At 28.2% G+C, this 24379-nt stretch overlaps 1 protein-coding gene across 1 annotated transcript in view; it reads right to left on the bottom strand.

Moving 5' to 3' along the window:
• Positions 1–23040, bottom strand: part of LOC129966778 (kynurenine 3-monooxygenase-like) — a 35233-nt gene extending 12193 nt beyond the window's left edge. Inside the window, exons 1-9 of the mRNA XM_056081340.1 lie at positions 22903–23040; positions 16567–16636; positions 14899–15092; positions 13974–14022; positions 13803–13890; positions 12213–12381; positions 7259–7452; positions 2651–2708; positions 17–106 (exon numbers count right to left, since the gene is read on the bottom strand). Coding sequence (XP_055937315.1) covers positions 17–106; positions 2651–2708; positions 7259–7452; positions 12213–12381; positions 13803–13890; positions 13974–14022; positions 14899–15092; positions 16567–16636; positions 22903–22980 — 990 coding nt within the window. The 5' untranslated portion in view covers positions 22981–23040. The remainder of the gene's footprint in view (positions 1–16; positions 107–2650; positions 2709–7258; positions 7453–12212; positions 12382–13802; positions 13891–13973; positions 14023–14898; positions 15093–16566; positions 16637–22902) is intronic.
• Positions 23041–24379: the final 1339 nt, after the last annotated feature.

The following is a 24379-nucleotide window of genomic DNA, read 5'->3' as shown; positions in this document are numbered from 1 at the left end:
TATATATTAAACTTACTGCATTCATTCCTTGACCGTTAAAGGGGAGCATAGCGTGCGCTGCATCACCTATAAGCAGGATTTTATCCTCCCAATGGTATGGATTACACTGAAAAAATACTCAGAATAAATTGATTACTTCAATATATTTATCAGATAACACAAATTAAAATTTTTGATATCTATATTTTAATGAACTAAAATATAGATATTCCCAAAATATATATACCTTTTCAATAAGTATTATACAAAGATCGGTTAGAAAGTAGCGCACAATCCTCTATAGCTCGTTCCTGCAAGCCACAAAATCTTCTCACATTTGTAATCGGGAAATATAGACCATAAAATAAAATATTTTTTAAAAAAAATTTAACAAATGGATAGATTTCAATTGGGTTAAGACACATATTGGAGTATACGGTGACGAAGGTCGGATTAATGTGCAATGTTGGTGGCATAGAGAGAGATTGCTGATATTATTGTCCCCGAATCAAATAATGTCTTAAAATGGGAATTAAGAGAAGAAATAAAGCTACAATGGTTAGACAGATGCTTTATATGTTCAAAAAAGGAAGAGTAACTTATGACTTTATTCCTAACCCAGAAATACAAATAAGAAAATACCATCTACTAATAATGGAAATTATATCAGGATATGGGAAATTTCCCATGGGAAAATAAATGCATCTGTGAAGGAACTGGAACAATTTTTTATTATTTTTAAATAAAATGTATAGAAACCTCAAACTAAAAAATAATCTAAAAATTGAAAATAATGACTTGGGCACAATATTAAAGGCGCCAGAAAATCTTAAAACTCTGAGAGACATAGTGTTGGAAATTGATAGTTTTTTGCGAACTTTTAAAAATTTAAAAGTGTTTGCCTCTGCTTTGTTGAAATGCACATTTGGAATTATATAGAGAATTTTGAGAAGATTTTCTCAAAGTGGTGGCTGTATCTCGTAAAATAGAATGATAGGTGTAAGGGAAGATGAGGAGGAAGATTAGATGTTGACTACTTTGTGGCTGGGGCGCAACCACCTCGAAGAAATTTCCAGTTCGAAGAATAGGCCAGTGATATGGATGCATTTTGATAAAGACCACAACAAATCCTGTCGATACTGCTCCGTTCTGTGGTGGCGAAGTGGTTGGCTGTACATAAGAAGAAGTTCACTGGTGGTAAGCACAAAAGAAATTAAAGTTTATAGGTAGAAACAGTAGCCCTTAATTATCTCGACTATACCTAATTTTTATTTCTTGTTGTTTCTGGTAAGCCATCACAAATGATTACTTCGCCAATGTGAAATGATAAAACTCTTGCCTTTAGATGCTGATTGGAGACATTCAAGATCTTCAAATAGAAAGAAGTCTTAACTTCTTTGGATGATCTTGGATTATTTTTTCGAGTTTTATGGATGCTTTATTCTCCTCATAGATTCAAAGATGGCTGCAAATCATGCAATAGGTGACCTAATGACTTAAACAGATTACATGACATCCCTTAGAAATCAGAGAGGCATCACTCTCATTCACATTCGCAAATTTAAAGCTACTATTATCAAAAACAATTATGTTTAAGTGAACAAACTAGTCAATATAATTTTAATTAAAATGAAGACTAGAGCTGCAGTGTCCATAAACTGTATAAGAATAGAGCAAAACTACAAACTATACGAATGACAATTAAGAAGACTGGTCAATTGGGACGGACAGTAGATCCGAAACAACCGGCACAACATACAACCGGCACAAGGTTGTCTAATTGGAAAACAGTTTTGAGATCGTAAGAAGCTAATGTGAAACCTAGTATAATGGCTAATATTTTAAATTTTATTAATGTCCATTATTGTCATAGACACAAAGATGACCGCAATGCAATAAATCCAATGGTTCATATCTTTAATGATATTTCCAAACAATAAAAATTTAGCATTTTTAATGCTTATTGTGAGTTTACTTCAGTTTATTCTACATTACTTTTTGGTTTCTATAAACTACTAATTACCTACATGAACTATCTACATGCATCTACTTACCTCTTACAAAACTCAAATTGATTAATATATTAGTTTCTATCAGAATTAGTGAAAGGGACTGTGGTGAAAGCTTATAAGCCAGTTAACAGCTACGCTGCTTGAGCAATTGCTTTTGTATCATGGTCATGTTATTGCGCTGCGAACCACAAGGTCCCAGGTTCTATCCTCGCTGAATTCAATCCGCCACAGGACGATTGAAAATTTCGCATATTAACTTTTAAAGGAGACAAAAAGCACAATAATAAACCAGAATCAGTTAAGAATATAAAACAGAAAAACAATCTGGATGAACTAGAAGGATATTCGAAAATGAGAAATACTAAATCAATAATGGTTGGAAACTCAATTTTTGAAAGTACTTTGTTTTGTGCATACGAGATACTACGCGTCCAAAAAAGGAAAATGCAAAGAATGTCTGTGAATACGATTGTTCAAAAACGTAATAAACAATACAGAAGAAATTTGGGATTATATCTTTAAACAAACATCAGTTCACAAACACAAAATTGAAACGGAATCAGTTCGCAGGAAATTGTCTGTCTCTTTACCCGGCCTTGAGCATGAGGTATGCTCTTTTTCCGTTTCTATCGAAAACAAAAGATTAGAAAAGCACTCACTTTGACAGAAACCATCGAAGACGGCTTTGCTTTAAAAAAATCAGCTATCAGTTTCTCCCTGAAAAACAAAATCAGGCATCAGTCAGGTAAATTGATATATTTTGATTCTAAAATAATGAAATTTATTTTGAATTCAAGCGGTATCTGAGATTTTCATCTGAAAATTATGTTTACATATAACTTCTATTATCTTTTCTTATATATTAAAATTTAAAATTGCATTTAAAACGACAAACAGATTCAAAATAAATCTTTCTTTTTCATATTTGTAATATTCTAAATAATTTAAAACTCCGTCAAATTTTCAAATCTATACTTATAATAAAGCTCAATGTGTGTGTGTGTGTGTGTTGGCGCTCTACAGGCCAGGTCATTTCACATACAGCTATCAAATTTGGTACATATATACCTTAGAGGTCGGGAATGTGCACATGGGGTCCCTTTTTTTGAAATTTTAATTAGAATTTTAATTATTAATTAAAAACTAACTTTCCCGCCAAAAAAATCTTCCATTTTCCCCACCGCCAACTTTTCCGCCAAAAAAATCTTCCATTTTCCCCACCGCCAACTTCAATTTTTTTTTCTCCCAACAGAAATGAGGCTAGGGTTAACATTTTTCGGCGGATTATTTCAAACGATTCTGTTTATTTTCTTAATGTTTTATGCATTTAAAATTAAACATTATTAATTAATCCATGTTTCAGATTCATTCTGAAGTACTTTTGAATTAAAATAACACAGAATAAAGGAAATTAAAAATGTATAATCTGCATAGCGTTACCCCAACTGGCGTAGAAAAATTCACGCATTTGCGTTACCGGAGCTGGCGAAGAAAATTCACGCATGCGCATTTTGATTGTTGCCATGACAACCGTTATCAACGGTTGATTTAAATTATTTTTAGATTAGTTGCATGCTTTTGTAAGTAAATTGTATTTATGTTAGTTATATATTTTTTGTATATGCTTATAGTTTTAAGTACATCGTTTTTTAAGTAGATTTTTTTAACCTGTTTTCAATGATTTAAATTATTTTTAGGTTAGTTGCATGCTTTTGTAATTAAATTGTATTTATGTTAGTTATATATATTTTTTGTATATGCTTATAGTTTTAAGTACATCGTTTTTAAAGTATTTTTTTAAACCTGTTTTCGACCGATTATTTTAAACGATTCATTTTATTTTCTTAAAGTTTGATGCATTTAAAATTAAACATTGTTAATGAATCGATCTGTTCATGATGAATCTGAGAAAATTTTGTTGACAAATTCTTGAGATATTACATAACTTAAGAAAGATATTCTTTAGTGCCCATAAAGTCTAAACGCTATTATCAGTAATCATATTATTAAAAAAATGCTTTGTTTCAGTAAAAAATATTATATTAATTGCAGTTTAGTCATTTCCATTTTAATTTTAAGCATAAATTCTACCGGAACTAACAGAAAATTAGAGAGATACATATTATGTTATGGCTGAAGGACTTTATATTATTATGAGTGAATTACATGACTATCAAAATTGGAAGCTTTAAAATATTTGATGAAGAAGCTATTAAAGTAGGAATTACATAAAATATTTAATTATTAAAATTTTAACGAGCATTAAGATTGGCAAACCGGCTGGTCGCCAAAGGCGGCTAGTAATAAATAAAAAAAGTTCAATAAAGGGCATTTTTCCTATACTATACACGACAGAGTGATAATGCCATTAAAAATGTGTTACACTTTAATATAGTTCAGCTTTTAATTGGTTTCAAAGATCTCAGATTTTCAAACCTCAAATTTTCTTTGAAACATATATTGTTATTACAATACAAACAAGAAAGTAAAGGACGACAGAGACACTTACTCAAGAGCACCTAGGTGATTTTTGCATTGTAAATTTATTGCTACTTTGACTTAATCACAGATTTAAATATGTTATTTCATTTAAATATTCGTTTGAGTGCCATTACCAGTAATATTACATTTTCTCTTGTACTTGAATGTTATAAGGGACCTAATGGAAACCTAGAAATTTTAGATGAAGAGTGTTTAAAATCTGTCTAAAGAAACCTTTATAATAAAGTCTGGAAGTGTGTTTTTAAGGGTTTAATTAATTTTAGAATTTTAATAAAAAGACTTCAAACAAATGATTTCAAATAAGGTTCTCAAATTAATATGGTTTGGGAGGGAGGAACTATTTAGTTATCGTATATAAATACATATATTTTACATCATTATTATGATGAATGTTTAATTGATAAGGATTGATATAAGATGATTCTTGATATTTTTTAATGAAATTGCTAGACAGTTTTTTTAATTAATCTTTGATTTTTTTTTTTCATTTTTGCCACCATGTTTGATATTATTTCACGTATACCATGGCGCATTCATCATGATATGGAGAATAATATTCCAAAATTTGAATTATCTGTCAGGACGTTTAAATTTTAAAAATATTATTTATCTTGTTGATGAAATTTCTAACAGCTTCATGATTTAATGTCCACTTTTAACTGTTTCAACTTCTTGTATTTGACATTATTTCGCCCTCCGTACATGTCAAGATGTGAAGAATTTTATTTTTAAATTTAAATTTTCTTTCCGTGCGTTTCTATAGTTAGTTCCTTGATTCGGTTTGCGAATGTTAAAATAGGATACTAGTTTACTAGGATTTTATTTCCTAAAAAGAGTGAAGAGTGTTTACCGTGAAGGGGAAGAATTAATTGAATTCTGTATTTAAATATTAATTTTTTTTATTCGATGCACAAATTTATTCTACATTATATTCGAAGGATTTAATCATTTGTTTTATATTCGGTATGCAACAGTCAGTGAAAATCATGTTCACTCATGTAAAGAATACTCATTACAATTTAAAAGTTACTTAATAAAATCTGTTAAAGAATGCCATTAATTCGAAGTTTGAAAAGTTAACAAACAAAACAGAATATTTAGCATAAAAATCAGTACTGCACAAATAAAATTTATCGATAAATAAAAATTGATACTACAGAAATAAAATTTATACTAAGTTGGTATTTTCGCATAAGCGATTAATGTGGTTGCCAAATATCAAGTTTAAAAAAAACGTTTGCTGATTAAAATTCTAAGGAAAGGAAAAGTGGAGAAGGCTTCCGAAGGAAGACAGACGGACAGAAGAATTCCAAAAATGTGTTCGGTGAAGTCTGATCTGGATTAATTAATCAAAATCACAGGTTTGATTTTTTTTATGATCATGATTCTTTATCACTGTATAAACTGTGCTAATATTAAGTTAATAAAGTCAATATTCCAATCGAACAAATCATTTGCCATAGGAAGTTAGTTATAGACTATAAACTAGCTGCAAATGCTGATATTATATTCCTTCGAAATGCAAGATCATATAGAAGTCGTTCCACGAAACACTGAATTTTCAGAGAGAAGTTAATTTATGAAAACTTTTAATTGCCAGGTTGATGATTTCTCAATTCGATCTACAGTAGACTCCCGATTATCCGCGGGCGGGTTATCCGCGCCTGCCGCACTAAGTTTTTTTTTTTTTTTTTTTTTTCTTTTTTCTTTTAAGCAAAGAGAAAATGCTTCCAAAAGCAAGAAGCAAACACAAATGACTGATTTCTTCAAAAAGGTGTAGTTTTACAGTTATGCTTTTGTAATGACATAATACATTACAGTATTAAAACAGTACATATGTATTGATTTTTCTGTGTATCGTTGATGCCTTTCGTAAGTACAAAGCACTTTTCTGTTTTCATTAACAAAATGCAATTTAGGTTAGTTTTGAGTGATATACTAAAATAGTAAGCGTTAGTTAAACATTTCCTGCTGTTTATTTTACGTTTTATTGTACATAAAACGATTTTTCAAAGTTGGAATGACTTTTCTCTTTTGCTATACCCGTTTTTAGCTTTTTTCGGATTATCCGCGATTTTTGTTATCCGCGGCGGCCGCGCCACCCAATTCTGCGGATAATCGGGAGTGTACTGTACTTGTATTGCAATGTTTAAAGATTAGTAGCTTACTAACGTAGTAGTAGCTCACTTACGGTATCAAAAATTACAACATATCCTGTTTTCCATTGTCTTCAAAAACAAATTGTAATCTTTTCTTTTCTTTTTCAGGTGATCTAATGTGTTTTTGACTAGTCATAATCAAAAAAACAACAAAAAAAAAAACATCATGTCCGCATATATAAACGTGTTTGTATAAACTACTGACACACTATTACAAATTTTTAAATCGACTCTGAACTGTCACAGCAGTTAAACTGTGTTCCTGCTTTGTAAGTTTTAAATCTACTAAACAATTCATAAAGTTATTTTTGTAAGATTCCTCCTTACTAGACTCGTCTACTATTACAGTGACTCGTCACTTTCTCAAATATAAACTCCTTGATAAAAGCTGCTGATTCAATAACTATCACAGATTTCTAAATCGACATTTGATTATAACGCCTCTTAAACTGAGTTTCTATTAATCAATTTTTAAATCTGCTAAATAATTCAATGCGAATTTTTGGAAAATGTGCCATTGTCAGTACATCCACTCACACATCTATTTTGATAAATGCATTCATTAATCTCATTAATAGTAATGGATAATCAATTTGGTTTTCTTACTTTCCGATAAGAGGAATGGCCTCAGGGAAGTTTTCTTTAAACAGCTGAAACAATTTCTCTGGCGTGTTGAACTTTTCGAACATTTCAAACGGCATGAATAGAGAAACAGTGTATGAACAGTCTCGGTTGGGTAGAGCTGTCAGCATGAAATTTTCCCTGGGCCAGAAGTGGAGAAAGTCACCTTCCATTGCAAACTGAAACAAATCATTCCATAACAAAATTTTATCTTCAATTAAAATGCATTAGAAAGTGAATTCTGGGCAAACTGTAGTTATTAGAGTAATGAAGTCAGTTCATGTGATTTTACCAACAAATGACATGCGCGATTTCGTTTATCATTTAATAACTAACTGCTTGTTGTCTTAAGCTAGACATGAGTCACGTGTTTTCATTAGATGGTCAATAGATATCAGATCTAAAACAAGTACATCGTACTTGACGGACATTCCGAGAGTACAAACTGACCCTGTTACTCACTAAATTACATTTATTTATATTCATTAATTTGTTAGAACTAAATATTTTTAATATAATAATGTTTATAAGTTGACATGTTATTTGTAAATAGTGACAAGTATGACGTGATATACATGATTGGAAAAAAAGGCCTGTTATTACTGTTAATAGGAGTTACTTTAGATATAAAATTACCATATTCACTTTATAGTTCGGTTTCTGGTTTTTTTTTTCGCTTACTAGGTTCTCATTATAAAAGAACATTTAAAAAATTTAATTGCACTTTTAATTAAAAATTAATTAAAATTTTAATGAGTTTCTTTCCAATGCATTCTCAGCATATTAACACATAAGAATATATATTTTTTTTAAATTCAAAGAATAATCTTTCTGGCAATACCAATTTGACTACCGAGTATGCTTTTCCTAATTTTAAAAATATTTTTAATTCTATAATAATGCATTTTAATGTTTCAGATATTGAATTTATATTTATGTTCATTTCGATGATATTAAATGCACTTATCATTAAGCAAATACATAGAATATAATTCTAAATTTTTTTAACGTTTTTGTTGAACTTGTTGAGTAAAATTTTAAAACTTTTTACTACATAATTAAGAGCAAATTTTAAGAATTAAATTAAGATAAACGTATCAAGCCAAAAGTATTATCATACCGTGATGGTTCGAGTTAAAGAACAGAACCTTCTTTGAATATTTTTTAAAAGAAATTTCTAAATGATTCATAAAGGAACCATATCAAAAAATTTCATTTACCTAAATTTTTATATTCATTTACAGAAAGGCCTACATTTCAAATTCAAATTATGTGATTTATTCGAGTTTTTTAAAGTAAAAATAAGCTCACTACACACATTAATAGATTATTCTGAATAAATGACGATTGATAAATCCAATTGCCAGAAAGAATCCTTAGAATTCAATAATAATTAGAAATGTTGCAAGTAAATCATTTTCGTTTACAGGTACCATTTGTTGCGGCAGATTTTACAGGAAGATTAGAATATGCAAGCATATTAAATCGCAAAACATTTTAAGATGTTATTTTTATATCAGAAAAAGGGAAATGTATTTTTTTGAAAATCAGAATTATATGAATTGTATTTGTATAATTGTTTGTCATTAAACTGAAGAATCAGTGCCAAAAACAAATGTATAAAATTATTTTTCATTTATTACAGATTGATTGCTTCATCTGTTTATTTTGATTGTTTAAAAATATGTATTTAATGCATGTACATTATTAACAAATTACTTTCTTCTGATTAAAAAAATAGGAGCAAACAAAGTATTTTCGGAATAAATAAAATTCAGCATAATAAAAGTTAAAGAAAACAAAGTTTTGTAGAATTTTGATTTGAAATTGTAAAAAAAATATATAAAACACAAAAGTAAAAACTTTTGGCAACATGAGCTATATTAGAAAAAATATCGTCTGCGATAACTGGTAAGCAGAATTATTTTCTTTTTCAAATTGTGAGGGAAAGAAATTTCCCACTCGAAGACTATAATAGTTTTGAAAAGAAATATCCATATTCAATTATTTAAAAACGTTGTGAAAATTTGAATTTCAAATTTAATTTAAAATATAGAATTATAAATAGTATTATAGTTTAATTTAAAACATGTAATTAGAAGCAATAATATATTTAGGAACAAATGATCGGTGTTTTAATTTAAATAAAAAGAAAACAAATTGCAAGGTAATCAAGGGAAATATATTCTTCTATTAAATTTTTCTTGTTATTTTAAATGTAAATCTAATATATTGTAATAATAATATTGTAAAACTTTTTATTAGATTTTTACGTCAGCTGCACGTATGGAATAAATGCAGATCTGAATTGATAAAAACAAATATTCGTTCAAAATTATGAAAGAAGGAAATTAATTGAATAAAATATTTTCCAAAAATTACACTACGGAAAACTATTTGTAAGAATAAATATTAGGAAAAGAAATTTTTATGCATGCGTATTCTAAAAATCTAAAAATGACTCATAATTACTAAGAATGTACAAGTAGATGTTTGTTTTCAGATCCTCTTCGCCAAACAGGGTTTTTTTTTTTTAATTTTCATCTATTTTTTTAATATTTTATTACATCCAGGATATTAAAGAATCTGAAGCCGGTTTGAAGAATAAAATTATTCTTGGTTTTTTTTTTTAATCTTTCCATCTTATTTTGATCTAGGTTATTCAAAAACATAAACGGCCTTAAATCATTATAAATAGTCACAATTTGTGCATATCCGCTAATACACAGTGCTAATTTATTACGTTGTTCGTATTCTTTCATAATTTAATTTTTAGAAAATTAAATAATTATTCAATCAATTTTCAAATAAAATAGAAAACTTTTTTAACAAATTTTTTCATAACAATTTTAATGTAAAAAGTGTTTTAATTTTTATAAATATATATATATGAATACTTAAATAAGCTCTAAATTAATTTTTATGAAATTTCTTCCCAAATACTAAGAAGCATAGTGAAGGTTTTGTTGAATGCTTCTTGATAATTAATTAAATTATTTTTATTTTTTGGTTAAAAACTATATTTCCATGTATAGAAAAATTTGTTTATTTTTAGCCATTAATCCTATTGAATGAAAATATCATATGTATTTTCAATCCTTTTATTTAATAAAATTCGACATGTAGTTTTCTAGCATTTAATCATGTTTACAGGACTTTTTTTAAAATTATAAATAACCTAAAAAGAAAATAAACTTTCAAAGGTTTTTTTTTAAAAAAAATCATCTGATTTAATTGTTATTATTATCTAAAATTTTAAAAATGTTCCAGGCAGTAAGAATAATTTGGATTTTGTAATATTTTATATGTTAATTTTATTAAAAATTGTTTTAGCCTTTATTCTTCTTTTTATTTAATAAAAGTATCAGACGAAAGCAGAATTTCATGAACTGTAATATTTTAAAAAGGGATTCACTAGTCTTAAGTCTACTAGTGCCATGATGCCACAATTTAAATTATATGGGCTTTTAAGATTGAGGGGATATGGACTTTACGATATGGGCCTTGACGATGATATCTGTATTTTTGAATCCGTTGAAAGAATGGACGATTATTGGAAGAGACTGCTTCTTTTTAAATAGGCTTAATGAGAGCAGCGTGAGAGAATTTAAAATTTTCGCTTACTTCCTAATTAAAGTGTTATCGCTCCTTCCACTTCTGGTCGTTATTAAGATCATGCACGTGACAAGTACTCAGATTTTTATTTTCAGTGTGTCATACGTGAGGTTTTAGGCTTCGTAGCAAAATCATGAAAACCGATTGTGTATTTTGATCCTTTTTTAGCCTACCGGCTGAAACCAAGATATAACACATAACTACAAATTCAATAACATGATCGTATTGCAAATTTCATTTAACTAAATCATTCGCTTTTGAATTATCAAGTTTACATGAGTGCGAATATGTAAACTGAAAGACTGCCAATTCTTCGATAGATCTCATTCAAAATTTGTTATGCATTCATACTTTAGTTACTAAAATTGTATATCAAATTTTATCTATCTAGCTCTTTTTATAGTTTATAAATTCTTTATGATCTCTTGAATTTTATCAGAATTTATCCTAAAACTCTCCGTATGCTTTATATTCTGCGGAACAGTATCCCATGCCAAATGCCTAAATTTTTTCAAGCAAAATGCTTTGTCCCCTTCATCATCGGAGGTTAAAGTAAATACTTAAAAAGAAGAAAAAACTCTCAGATATTAATGCTTCTATAATCTGTAACTGCGACACATTACTTATCCCTTAAAGTGATTCTTTCTACAAGTGGATAATGGCTTAAGAGATAATCATCGGTTATCAGAGCTAATTATCGGTTATTATGATGAAGACTCGATTCGAATTTGAATTCTAGTGGATTAGAATATTTTAAGGCAAAAATTATTTCTATGGATAAATTTATCCTTTTCTGTTTTATATTTGTGAAATAAAATGATTCAATATTTGCAACAGAATTTATCATCCATCCTTTAGATTTTTCCATTAAGTTAACTTACTTTAATTCATTGACTATGGTTGAAAAATACGCACGTTGTAGAGTTGATACATCAGAAGGCATGTATCTATAACTTCCAACAGAATAATCCTTACTGCTTATAACATTTTAATCTTTTATAATTCTCCTGTACACAATGTGTCTATTTTAAATGTGGATGAACAGTACATTAAATATAATTATTTGTGACAATTGAATCAACAGTATAATAGATATAATTACTAATAAATATTATTACCATCACTATTTTCACTTAAATTTAGTAGATTTTGATTTAGGTGGGTGTGTACTTAAAGCATAATTAAATTGAAACTCATGTTCATCCATTAAATCATGTTCATTTGGTCCTCTTATTTTCTCTTTTCCAGCTGACTATACATGTGCAATAAAGGTATTAAAACATATTTTTAAAAAGTAAAAATATAATTTCAGTTAACCACTTACTTCTCCAGTACTTGTGGGCGGTATCGCAAGTTCTATATAACCATGCTCAAAATATGACTGGCTGTGGTTGAATCTCGGAGTTCTCAGCATCTGTTTGCGAACGGCGGAATAGGCGCCATCACAACCAATCAATAAGTCCGCTGAATTTTCTTCTACTCCACCATCTGGTCTGCTCATATAAAAACATAACTTTAAAAAATATTTTTAAAAAGTCGATAAATATTGACACTGTAACAATTATCAGAATATACATAAACATTTCCCTAAAGGCCAACGTGTTTAAAACTCAATGATACAGCGATTCGCGGAATATGACACCCCAAGTAGCCATAATGTTTGCGATAAAATGATATTTAAATGTAATTTGGTTTTTCTTTTAAATTTAAGCATAAGCACAATTTCTTCCTCAACATCTTTGTTAGCAATTCGTGTTAGTACGATTTCGATGCGCAAATGGCCAAACCTATAGCATGCACGTGATTAGCAAGTTGCCCACTCGACTGATAAGATGCATTTTTCCTGAAGATATCAAATTCTTAAGAGAAACTCAAGGTTACCTGATGTGGACTTAATTAATACAATTTTAGGTTATATTTGGTATCTTAATACAATACTAGAATTAATTTTAATGTTGTAAATTTTAACCGCGATCGGATAACTTAGAGCCTGTTCCAATCACCAAATTTCCATGCCAAGCCAGTGTAATGAGTATTGATTTTAATGTTGTAAATTTTAACCGCGATCGGATAACTTAGAGCCGGTTCCAATCACCAAATTTCCATGCCAAGCCAGTGTAATAAGGATTAATTTTAATGTTGTAATTTTAACCGCGGTCGGATAACTTAGAGCCTGTTCCAATCACCAAATTTCCATGCCAAACCAGTGTAATAAGGATTGATTTTAATGTTGTAAATTTTAACCGCGATTGGATAACTTAGAGCTGGTTCCAATCACAATCACCAAATTTCCATGCCAAGCCAGTGTAAGAAACTTTACTCCTCTATTTCAGATTTAACATCCATCAAATCCACCCCCCCCCATATATGGCAACTCTTCGACAAAAATAGATTTCGAATGGGGCACTTTGGTTTCTAACCCGAGATCTTATCATTTAATAACACGGAATGAATATTGATAATTTCTGGTAGGAATTAGTTGTTCCAATAGCTCAAATTAAGAAATCTTAGAAAACTATGGGTAACACGTGATATTTTACTCGTTTCTACGTGTCTTAGAACTACAGAAACATATCTATAAAATTAAACAATTATTGTTTTAAATGTAAACATTTCATTAAACAGAATATCAATTACTGTTGTTTGAAAATTAATTTGTACATATATAAATCACTTTCAAATGCATAATCAGATTCTCCCTATAATTTCTATACTATCATTACACCTAATATAAAGCATTAAAATTTTTTTCCTCGTATATGGAAAGTTGAATAAGAAATTTAACATTCTTCACAACAAAGAGCAACTGAACTGGAGAAAATTAGTAAAATTTTAGAAAAGCGATAAAATTTAAACCTTTAAAAAATTTCAACTTAAATAATACTATTGCATGTAAAATAAAGTATTTACTCACCTCATAATTTGGAATTTATTTATTTTGAAATCATAATTGATAAATTTATGTTTGAAGAAGATATCAATGTTCGGATTTTTTTTGGCAGCTATTGAGTAAACAAAATATTAAGTAAAAGAATAATAATATAAATTAAAAATAAAGATAATAAATTAAAAATCAATAATATACCTGCTATAATAACTTCGTTTAGATCTTTTCTAATTATGGAATAGACATACTAAAAGAAAAAATAGAAATTAATGCAACTGATTCAAAGAAATTTTTAAAGATCTTGTAACTAATAAAGAATAGAGTTGTTATTATATTTTAATAAGTTATAACTTTTTTTTATTAATGAGAATATTTCTTTAATCTAAACAAATGCATAAATCACAATACTCTAAAATATATTAACTATATTGCTTATGAAAAAAATTCATTTTCATAGTAAACTTCTTGTAATTTTTGAAACTTTACTTAATAAAAATTTTAAAATTTTATAAATGTCTTGAAAAAAAAGAACTAAATAAGAAAAAACAAATTTTAAAAAGCAAAATTAAACTTAAGTAAAATTATCTTTAATAAAAATTAAGCTTACATCCATGTAAGAATGGGTGACGACCTAGAAATCGAATTAAGATACACACAAACGGTGCAAAAAAAGTTCGTCTTTATGAATTGATCTGAAAAATCGAATTTCATTGTAATTCTATGTAATTTCATCGTAATTCATCGATTTTTTTCATATTCACAAACAGATTGTCAGTTAGTAAATATAAAACAGCATTAGTCTACAGCATTTAGTCTACAGCATTCCAATAATAACATATATCACTCTCATATTTCACTCCTCAAATTTCTTTCCTTTGTTTTAAATAAAATGCTACATTTAAAAAATAGTTGAAATTTCTGTTTCTCATCTAATAGCTGTCCAAATTATTGCTGAACCGCTCCGATCAAAATGTGAGGGCGAGATAGAAATAGTGCGCTGAAGCTGAGCCTCCACGTTTTTTCTACGAACAATTTAATCTACAATTTTCCACAGCAATTTAAATGCAAAACCATTGTATCCCAGCTAAATTTAAGCAAAGTTAGTTCAAGGAAAATCACTTACTCTTCCTGTACGATCCGATAAAAATGGTATTTTTTGACCATCTTTAGTATGCAGAATTCTTCCTTTGATCGGAATGGTCAGATCAATGATGGCTTCCTCTTTCATTCCAGCTAGACGCAGGGCGGACAAGCCTCTCTCAGACAGAAGTAGGTTCATGCTGCGACCCTCTACAATTTCTGCATTGCGAATGCCACCTAAAAATAATTTTGTGAGTACAAATAATGAATTAGCATTTAATCAAAAAAGTTTCAAGAGAAATGATCAATACCAGAAAGACCAAAGAGTGCAAGGCCAAAGTGTTAGCTTGCATATGAAGTATGACTGCATTTAATCAATGAAAAAAACTAAGAACTTTTTAAAAAAATTTACAATCTGTGGTATTCTTTGAACTAAACATGATGTAACAGGAAGTTCGAAGAATCAGAGAAAAGATTCTAATTCATAACAACTTAAAATTAAAAATATTCATATTGGTCACATTACGCAATAATAATGATGATTTAACACACTTTTTTTTTCGGAAGTAGTTTAGTGTAGAAGCCGTATACGTATATATACGAATGCAGTGTGTAGGGAGAGGGGGGGGGAGGCTTTACAAGTCAGACCATTAGGCCTATAGCCAACAAATTTGTTACATGTGATACATCGAAACGCACGATTGAGTGACTACATGAAACAATCACTTTGCTTGTTATTATTAATAATAATCGATTTATCACAATAACTGTAGCATATACGTAGATAAAAATATCTTTATTTTGTTTCATACCTTTCCACTTTTGATATCACTGAAATTATAGTGTTTAAATATAGAATTGTTTGAATTTTTATCAAGAAATTTTGAAAATTATGTGAATTATTATTGTATTATTAATTTTCTTGAAATGGAAGCATCTAACTAAATCGTAATCTGAATTCTATCGAATTATAATCAAGCGTTATGTCATTTTTTTTTTGTTTGCGTCGTTAAATAACAGTTATTATTTAGTGAAGTATATAGTAAAATTGTAATAAGCAAACTTAAATAAAATTTCGGTCGTTCATCATAAAAAATATGTAATACATCATTAAAGTCAAAATAATTAACTCAAGTCATAATTGTCAACAAATATAAAGAGATTATGAAAAATTACTATTCAATTATAACTTATTCATATAAATTTTTAAAAATAAAGTTGAACCTCATTTATCGCAGTTATCGAAATACACGCTCACTGACGAATTCGTTATTACAAATGTGCTGTGACATCCCTTCCTTTCTCTTATGAATTGTGAAATGGATTTTAAAAATAAATTACAGTAGCACATTTCACATATGTCACAAGATCACGAGAATCAATTCACTGAATGTCATTGCCAAGTAATACGCATCCGTGCACGTGTCATCGAACTGCACGTAGTCTCTCTCTGTTCTGCAATGTCACGCCCTTTCATTCTCCTGTGTAATCATTAAATTCTTAAGATGGCGTGGCATATGCCATTTGATAACATAAATTAAATTTTATCACTTCACACATACTCAGTATTCATTGTACTCTTATATAGGTTTTTCTTTCGCTACTTCAAAAACAAAAATGAGCACATATAACTTGATTTGTACAGTGCACTCAAATGTACGAGATGAAAAGAAAACATAAAATAAGTCGTAAAAGAAGCATTGAGACTTACCACTTCGATACTCGTACACTTTCACGCGAATTCCTTGATTCCCTAAAATGCAAGCGCATAGAGAGCCGACCTGAAAAAGAAAATACACACTGTAAGAATATGCCTACGGTAAACGTATACTGTAAAAATTACCCTTACAAATATTTTATTTCTGATTTAAATAGACTTTTCATATTTAGTTAGATAACGTTTAAAGCTAAAGGAAGGCCATGTTGTGATAGATCTAACAATTTTGAATTGTTGTCATATTAACCCTTTAAAGGGCCATTTTTTTCTAGTCATATTATGTTAAAATATTTTTAGGCTTGAAATTAGAATAAGAAAAGGGATTCATCTAGCTTATTAGATAAATTTAATTTGATTCATTAATTAATTTGGTTAATTAATAGTTAAATAACAAATCAAGACACATCATTTTGTCTGAGATAAAGAACTGAAGCATCTAAGTTTCTGACTTACTAAAAAAATGTGTCAGAACTTATGCCAACCTACATAATTTCATACAAAGATTGATAAATTTGGTGTGAAGCATACTTCCCACAGCCCTAGAAAGGGTTAAAAGATTACATCCCCTTTGCTCGGCCTCACTGAACCTGCAATTTATTAAAAAAAAAATACTATTCTTAGAATACGAATAGTATTCTTATTATTAGTAGACTTATTATTCTTAGAATAAGGTAAGTCTGCCAAAGAAGTACCCGGACTCTGTACTTTATTCCGCAACTAGTGCCTATCCTTTTATAAATATATTTTCTAAAAAATATCAATTATATCTTCATATAAAGCATCGTCACCATATTTAGATTAACTGAAAATCAATTTTTTGAAATAGCAATACCCAATTTCTAATACCAATCTGAATTCCTCAAATTAAAATAACTTAAATACATGTAGTTTTGAATAAACGATTGATAGTTGACAAGCAATTGCAAATTTGAATTCTAATGTTAAATAATATTTCCGGTTTGTTGTTTTTTTCAATATATTTTAAGGTATAAGAAAACTATGTTTTTAATTTGCATTAAAGTATTCAGTAAGTAAAACATAAATTACTCAATTTTAAAGTTAAGAAAGTATATTTTATACTTATATTCAATTTTTAAATAAAGAAATTAAAAAATGTTCAATAGTAACAATCTTAAGGTCAGTCAAAGAATCAAGATCTAAAACAGCATTATTCCGAATTTTAGCCATTTCCGTCAAATAGTTATTGTATAGTAATAACCAAGATTTAAGAACAGCATGATTTCAGATCTTTTGAGGTGCATTAAATTTTTGAAAAAGGATTCTCTAGCAAGACTAAAAAAAATCATTAAAAATAAATGAAAAGCAAAATATATCTTTCAGCTTTGATTTAGATTAAAATCATTTTTTTTTTGCTTCTTAAAATAAATGAGATGAGAAGAGCAAAAAAATCGGTACATATAACAGATTCTGCTCTGATAATATTTTAAGTGAAGTTTCTTTCAAAATAAATGAGAGCCAATTACAATTAAAACCAGCGGGTTTCTCGCATAGTCTCTAATAAAGGTAATATCTCAGACAACGCTTAATGTGGCACTCAATAATTATGAAATACTAACTTTTGGTGACGAATTTATCATTTTTACTGAATCTATCGTGTGATCCTTGCTGAGTTTTTTTGGGGATTAAACCCTGGCATGTGGTTAAGAGCACGTTTTTTCAAACCAAATGAAACAAAAATTTTACTCAGAGCCACACTTGTAGCCGAAAATTCACAAACCAAATTCTATATATTTAAGTATCTGGGTTTTTGAGCTATCGCGTTTATATGTTTCTGAAAGTATAGACTATCAACCCTTTTTTAGATTTGGCTCATAATTTGGTTGATGTCTATACTATAGATGTCAAATGTATGTACAAAATTTTATCTTTCTAACTCTCTTCTTTTTGTAGTTATCGTGTTAACATTTATTCGGACAGTCGGACAGACAGACTTCCTCTGAACAGATTTTTCTAAAAATTTGTTAAAAATCCAAAAATTTAGTCTGAACATCGTTTACCAAATTTCATTCATCGAGCTCAAATTGAGTTATCTTTCTCACAGATAGACTGATCAAAAATGTGTTTTTCAGCTCAGAGAGGTCTAAAAAGTGGAGATTTTTCAAAATCTAGTTCGAAATTTTTGACGATTATTATATTTAATCTATATTTCGTATATTAGTAAGTAAAAGACTAACAGTAATAAAAATAAAAAATAAACTTTAATTTTCCTTACAGAAAAGTTATCGTATTAACTACTGAAATGAAAACTTGAATGAAGAAAAATATTAATTGTACTCTTTGTTACGTTGTATATATATTGAAATATACCCTAACTTTTTTTCTCATATATCTCCGACTTTTTTGAAACGATTTTCTAAAGTTCTGGAAACGGATTTAAAGATCTTTGAACGGATTTAAAGATCTGGTTCTCATTATGCAGAATCAATTAAAATAGGAAATATTAGGGGTTGCAATTGGAAAATTTAGAGATTATGAAAATACAAATATATTGATGCCTCCTCATGCGAATCTAATTTATATATATTCAAAGAGGATATTCTTCCATTATTAAATGACATTTTAAACTTGAAATTAAGTTTTATTGATTATCAGTAATAACAAGTGCCAGATTTTTTTTTTATGGTTTGTACCAACAAAGTCGAAGCAAATTAGAGGTATAAGCCGAAAACCTATAGCAGAGCAATCTAAATCTTTGGTATCTAAATCCAAAAATAATGACAACAAATAATTACTGTTGCAAGGGAAAAAATGCAAATCTCATCAAAAGATTTCCAGAAAATTCTTCATTCAAAATAATAAACATCGCAACACTACAATAAATTGCTAAATTTTGTTGACGAAGTGATATACCTAGCCCCAGTCTACCATCAAATAACACTTCCTCCTCCAACAATTTTATTGAAATCATATTTTTTTTTTAACAAAAAGCACCATTATTTAATGATCTCATTTTTTGTTTAAGTCCTCCATTAAATTTTTGACAACAAATTTTGATAATTTATGTTTTTATTTCGAAATTTAGCTCATGTGGGCTTTATAATAATATTTCTTAAAAAGCTTGCTCTGGTAAGAAATGACCAGTCAAAAAAATATATAATTTTTAGACGGTATAATTACACGTCTAGGAGCAGGGTCCTATCAAACAATCCGATGTGGCAGAAAGTTTAACTGCAAAATTTTGAATCTTGAGTTTTTCCGAGGAATAGTCAAATAGTATTGCATGAGAAGTAAAGATCTTCATCTTTAATTAAAACAACAAAGGAATGTTTCTATTAGCTTTTTTGTATATTTACACAATATGGTTCTGCTTCCTAATATAAAGAAGAATATAAGATAGGAATTTTGGAACTCCTTTCAGAGCGATTGAATTCAAATTTTTGATATAAATAATCCAGAAATTGATAAATCTACAAATATCAAAACTCTCTCATCCATATAGCATGTTTTTTTTTCAATTAGCATGTTCATACCCACAATCATGGGCAGATGACCAACCATTTGGTGGATTTAAAGATCTGGTAATTACCAGATTAAGTAAGTCTGAAATCTTATCCAATTATTAAATGCTTCATTTCCCAACACGTTTATATTGAAGAAAATAATGCAAAAAAAAGTATTAAATTTATAGGAATATAATCGACAATGACAATGAACATTTCAAGCAAAAGAAAAATCTTAACTTATTACCATAAAATTATTTTTAAAAATCATAGTTGCAAAAGTACATCAACTGGTATGAAATGTATAATTAAAGATATAATTTAACAAAGCTTAATGTGTGTGTGTGTGTGTGTGTGTGTATGTGCGTGCGTGTTTATTTCAGTAAATATTTTTTTAAATTTTTAATCCAAATTTATTCTTATTCTTTAACTTATTTCACAAACAAAGCGTTACTCTTTTTTTGTTTAAAAAGTTCGTTTTACATGATTTTAATCACGCTGTTTTTACATTGGTATAAGATCGATAAAGAAATTAGGTACGAAATGAATTATATGTTGTTTCATATATTTTATTCTGTTTTATTTTTGAAAAATGAACAAAAAATTAACTTTTTCTTTTTATTATTTTCTTTCATTTTTTCTAATATACATTAAGGTTAGTACTTCTTAATTTAAAATGTCCAGTCCAAGAGCATCAAAGAAATGCTGGTATTGAATGTTGACATCAATTTCTTTAATATCAGTAAAAAAGTAATTCAGAAAACCGTTTTAATTTAATAATTTTCATAGAAAAATTGCAAATGAAAATAAGTGATTAATATTCTATTTTTCTACTATAAGCATATACTATTTATATTATTAAAAACAGCTTCTTAAATTACCGCTAAAAAAAGGCACATCTGTTGACATTCAAATATGAAGCTAGAATTATGAAAATCACAGATCCCTTAAAAATTTCACGTTAAATAATGTTGAACTCATCTAAACTCTTAATGAGTTTCAATGAAATGTATAAAAGAATTATTAAAACCTATTATTAAGATACTTTATATATAAAAAAAAATTTGAATAGTTATAGTGATGTAAACAAATATATAAAAGAACATAGTAAGGCAGTGTAAACAAGAGTGTACAAAAAATTTCATTACATGAATAACATAAATTAAAAGTGATAATATTTGAGAGAGTACAAGAACACACACAAATGAACTGAATGACTAAACTTTTTGAATATAAGTTCATGTAGAATATAATTAATTGAAAAATCACAAAAAAATTAACTAAAAAAACTGGTAAAAGTTTTATTCTGTGAAAGAGAACCTGTAAAGAACCTTCTGTAAAAAAGAGGAACTGATTTTAAAAAAAAATAAGAACTACAATAAACTGAAAATAATTCTGATATTAATAATAAATATATATAACACACAAAAAAAATCTTAAACTATAAGAAAATTAATTCCTTTATCGAATTATCAGATTGAAATTACATGTTTTAATATAGTATTTAGTAATATGCATTTACTGATTATTTACTGATTACTGAATCAGATTATTTTATATTAAAATAGAAAAATAAATTGTTTCTTTCTCTTACATACAAAAGATGAATTTAATACCCTTAGAATGATTAAAGAAATCATTTCCCTTAATAGTTTAATTTTTAAAATTACTTGTATATATCAGTTCAAATAATAAACATGCATCATTTTCTTATTAATTATAAAACTTGCAGTCTCTCTTTATATGAGTACTGAATAAAAATTTAGTTATCATTAGACAGTAAATAAAGAGCTGTTGGTAAAGATATGCATAAAATGAGTTTCGATTTGATATCATCTAATGAGTAAATGATTTTTAATTTTATTTAATAAATACTTGGCAATATTGAAATTTCATTTATCTTGACATTAATCATATGTAATTCACAGATTTGGTAAGAGTCGGTGCAAAATGTAAAAAACAACTGGATATAGATAAAATTCAATAAATTTGTGGATTTTATGTCCATGTTTAACATTTTACGTATTTCATTGATTTTTAAACCTGAATTTATTAGAAGTTTCTTTAGAATAGTCAAAGAGTAATATTAATAATACCGAAATATTTGCATACAAGAATTCAATGATATTAAACAATTTACGCTTCCATCAATAACTATTATTTAGTTTATACAATGAATATATAAAAAGCTTTAAATTAGGAAATGAAAAAACAAATTAGAAATTTTGTATGCTAGATATATTTATCACACCAATTTTACATTTTGTGTTCGAAATTGAAGTGGAAAGAATAGTATTTTGTAAATAAAATCAACTTAAAATTGTCATTTTTTTTAATACAATGCTTTTGCTATTATTTAAAATAGTATAATGCATACTAATTTTAAAGAAAGAGATATCAGAAAAAGATTAGATTGAGCTGGGGAAGAATATAAGACTAAAACTTTATCATATTTATAATAAAATAATCACCAACATATTTATTTAAAATATTTTTATTTTGCCTCTCTAATGCATTATTGAATAAAAAATATTTCTATCTTCCAAGTTATGCTCTTTAACATGTACAAAGCTTTGATCTACTTTTTAATCAAAATGTCAAACAATACAGACTACTATGTTGGTATTTTCGATAAAATGTTCATATCTGCGGCAAACAAATTTATGTAAAATTGAAAAATTCTGAATATGTGCCGCCATTTGACAGCACCAACTTGTTTCCAGTTGTCAGTAGTACCTCAACGGAGTACTCTGAATAAACATGCCATCAGAGAATATTCGTTTTATGTACTCCTATACAAGAAAATAAAAAGCGTACATTGTAGAACTAAATTCTATTTCCAAGAGAACACAAAAATCAAAATACTCACCAGCCCACCACCAATAATCGAGACTTCAAGATCCTTTTTTTCCATTGCCATTAGGGGACCCAAATGTTTCTGTTTCATATTTTTTTAGAAGAGACCCTTGCATTTCAAACGGGAACATTTATAACAAAGTACTGGCATTTCCCATTAGCCAATCGCGTCATCCCATGCCAATATCTTCGTTCTCGATCAGTTAAAAATAGCTGAATGAAATTTCTTTGTCATATTACGCAAAAAGTATTATATATATAAAACGCCGTAAAACGAGATCATTTGATCAGGCAATGCAGGTTAAAAATAAGTTCACTCTGTAATAAAGAAGAAGAAATTATGGAAAAAGTAAATAAATAGCCTTTGATATGACAGTGCTATTTAGCTTTATTATGTTTAGTCGCATATAATATAGTTTATATTACAGGCTACTTTTTATATTATTTCATCCTAATTTTAATTTGAATATTCGTACTTTTTAGTTTTTTTATAGGTCAGGCCAACAATTCTTCTACGAGGAAAAAAAAATTTACAAAATCTTTTGCATATTTTTTTAAATTATTAATTAGGGAATTTAAATTATATAAGTAGAATTTCATTAGTAAAAAACTTTACTTTTGAAATCAAATAAGTATAAAGAAAATTATTTAAATAAATAATTATGAAACTCCTCACAAATATTTTCAAGACAAAAATGAGTGATACTAACCTGTGTTGCTTTCGATGCGAATAGTTACCTTTATTAAAGCAATTAGTAATTTTCGCCTTGTGTCAGCTTTCAGTTTAGTTATATGAACATCCCATTTTAAAGTAACAATAGGGATATTTTGAGAAGGACAGCCTAATTTTGAACCGTGGTCAGATGAAGTGGAAAACACTTGAGCTGGCACCCCTTCTCCACGCTTCTACACCAGCAGGAGGACATTTGGTCCCACCTGATTTAACTTGTACCAGAAACGCTTACACGACGATTCTTCGATGAAATCGGGTCTCGAATCTGAAGCCCTCCGGTTCCGAAGCTGAGACCTTACCATCAGGCCACCGCGTCCCGATGTCTGTCTTCAGAGCAATTATAAATTAGATATACTACGTGGTAGGGAAATATTGGGCAGAGGAAAAAAAAACTATATCATAAATGATAAAACTATTGTGAGCATTTCTTGTTTTATTTCAGTAGTATAGTTAAAGGAGGGGAGTAAGGGATCAAAGAATGTTTTGCTCCCTTCCCTGATCATGCTCTGATGTTTGTTATATTTTCCATTTTTCAGTTGAAAATATAAAAAATACACAATATTAAAGTATTTATTTCAGTTTTTAAAAATCATATAGGACAAAAGAGGCGAAAGAAAAATATACTTAGATTTGGTTGCACTTTTCTCTTGTTACGTCATTCCCTTGTTATTTAAGCAGTCTCATCTCAAAATAAACTTATATTTCTGTAAATTTTAGTATTTATTTATTGTACCTTATATAAATTCAGAATATATTT

The sequence above is a fragment of the Argiope bruennichi genome, chromosome 4 (genome assembly GCF_947563725.1).
Source record: "Argiope bruennichi chromosome 4, qqArgBrue1.1, whole genome shotgun sequence".
NCBI classification, from domain to species: domain Eukaryota; kingdom Metazoa; phylum Arthropoda; class Arachnida; order Araneae; family Araneidae; genus Argiope; species Argiope bruennichi.
Note: the sequence above shows the minus strand (reverse complement) of the source record. Positions and strands in the feature narration are given on the sequence as shown.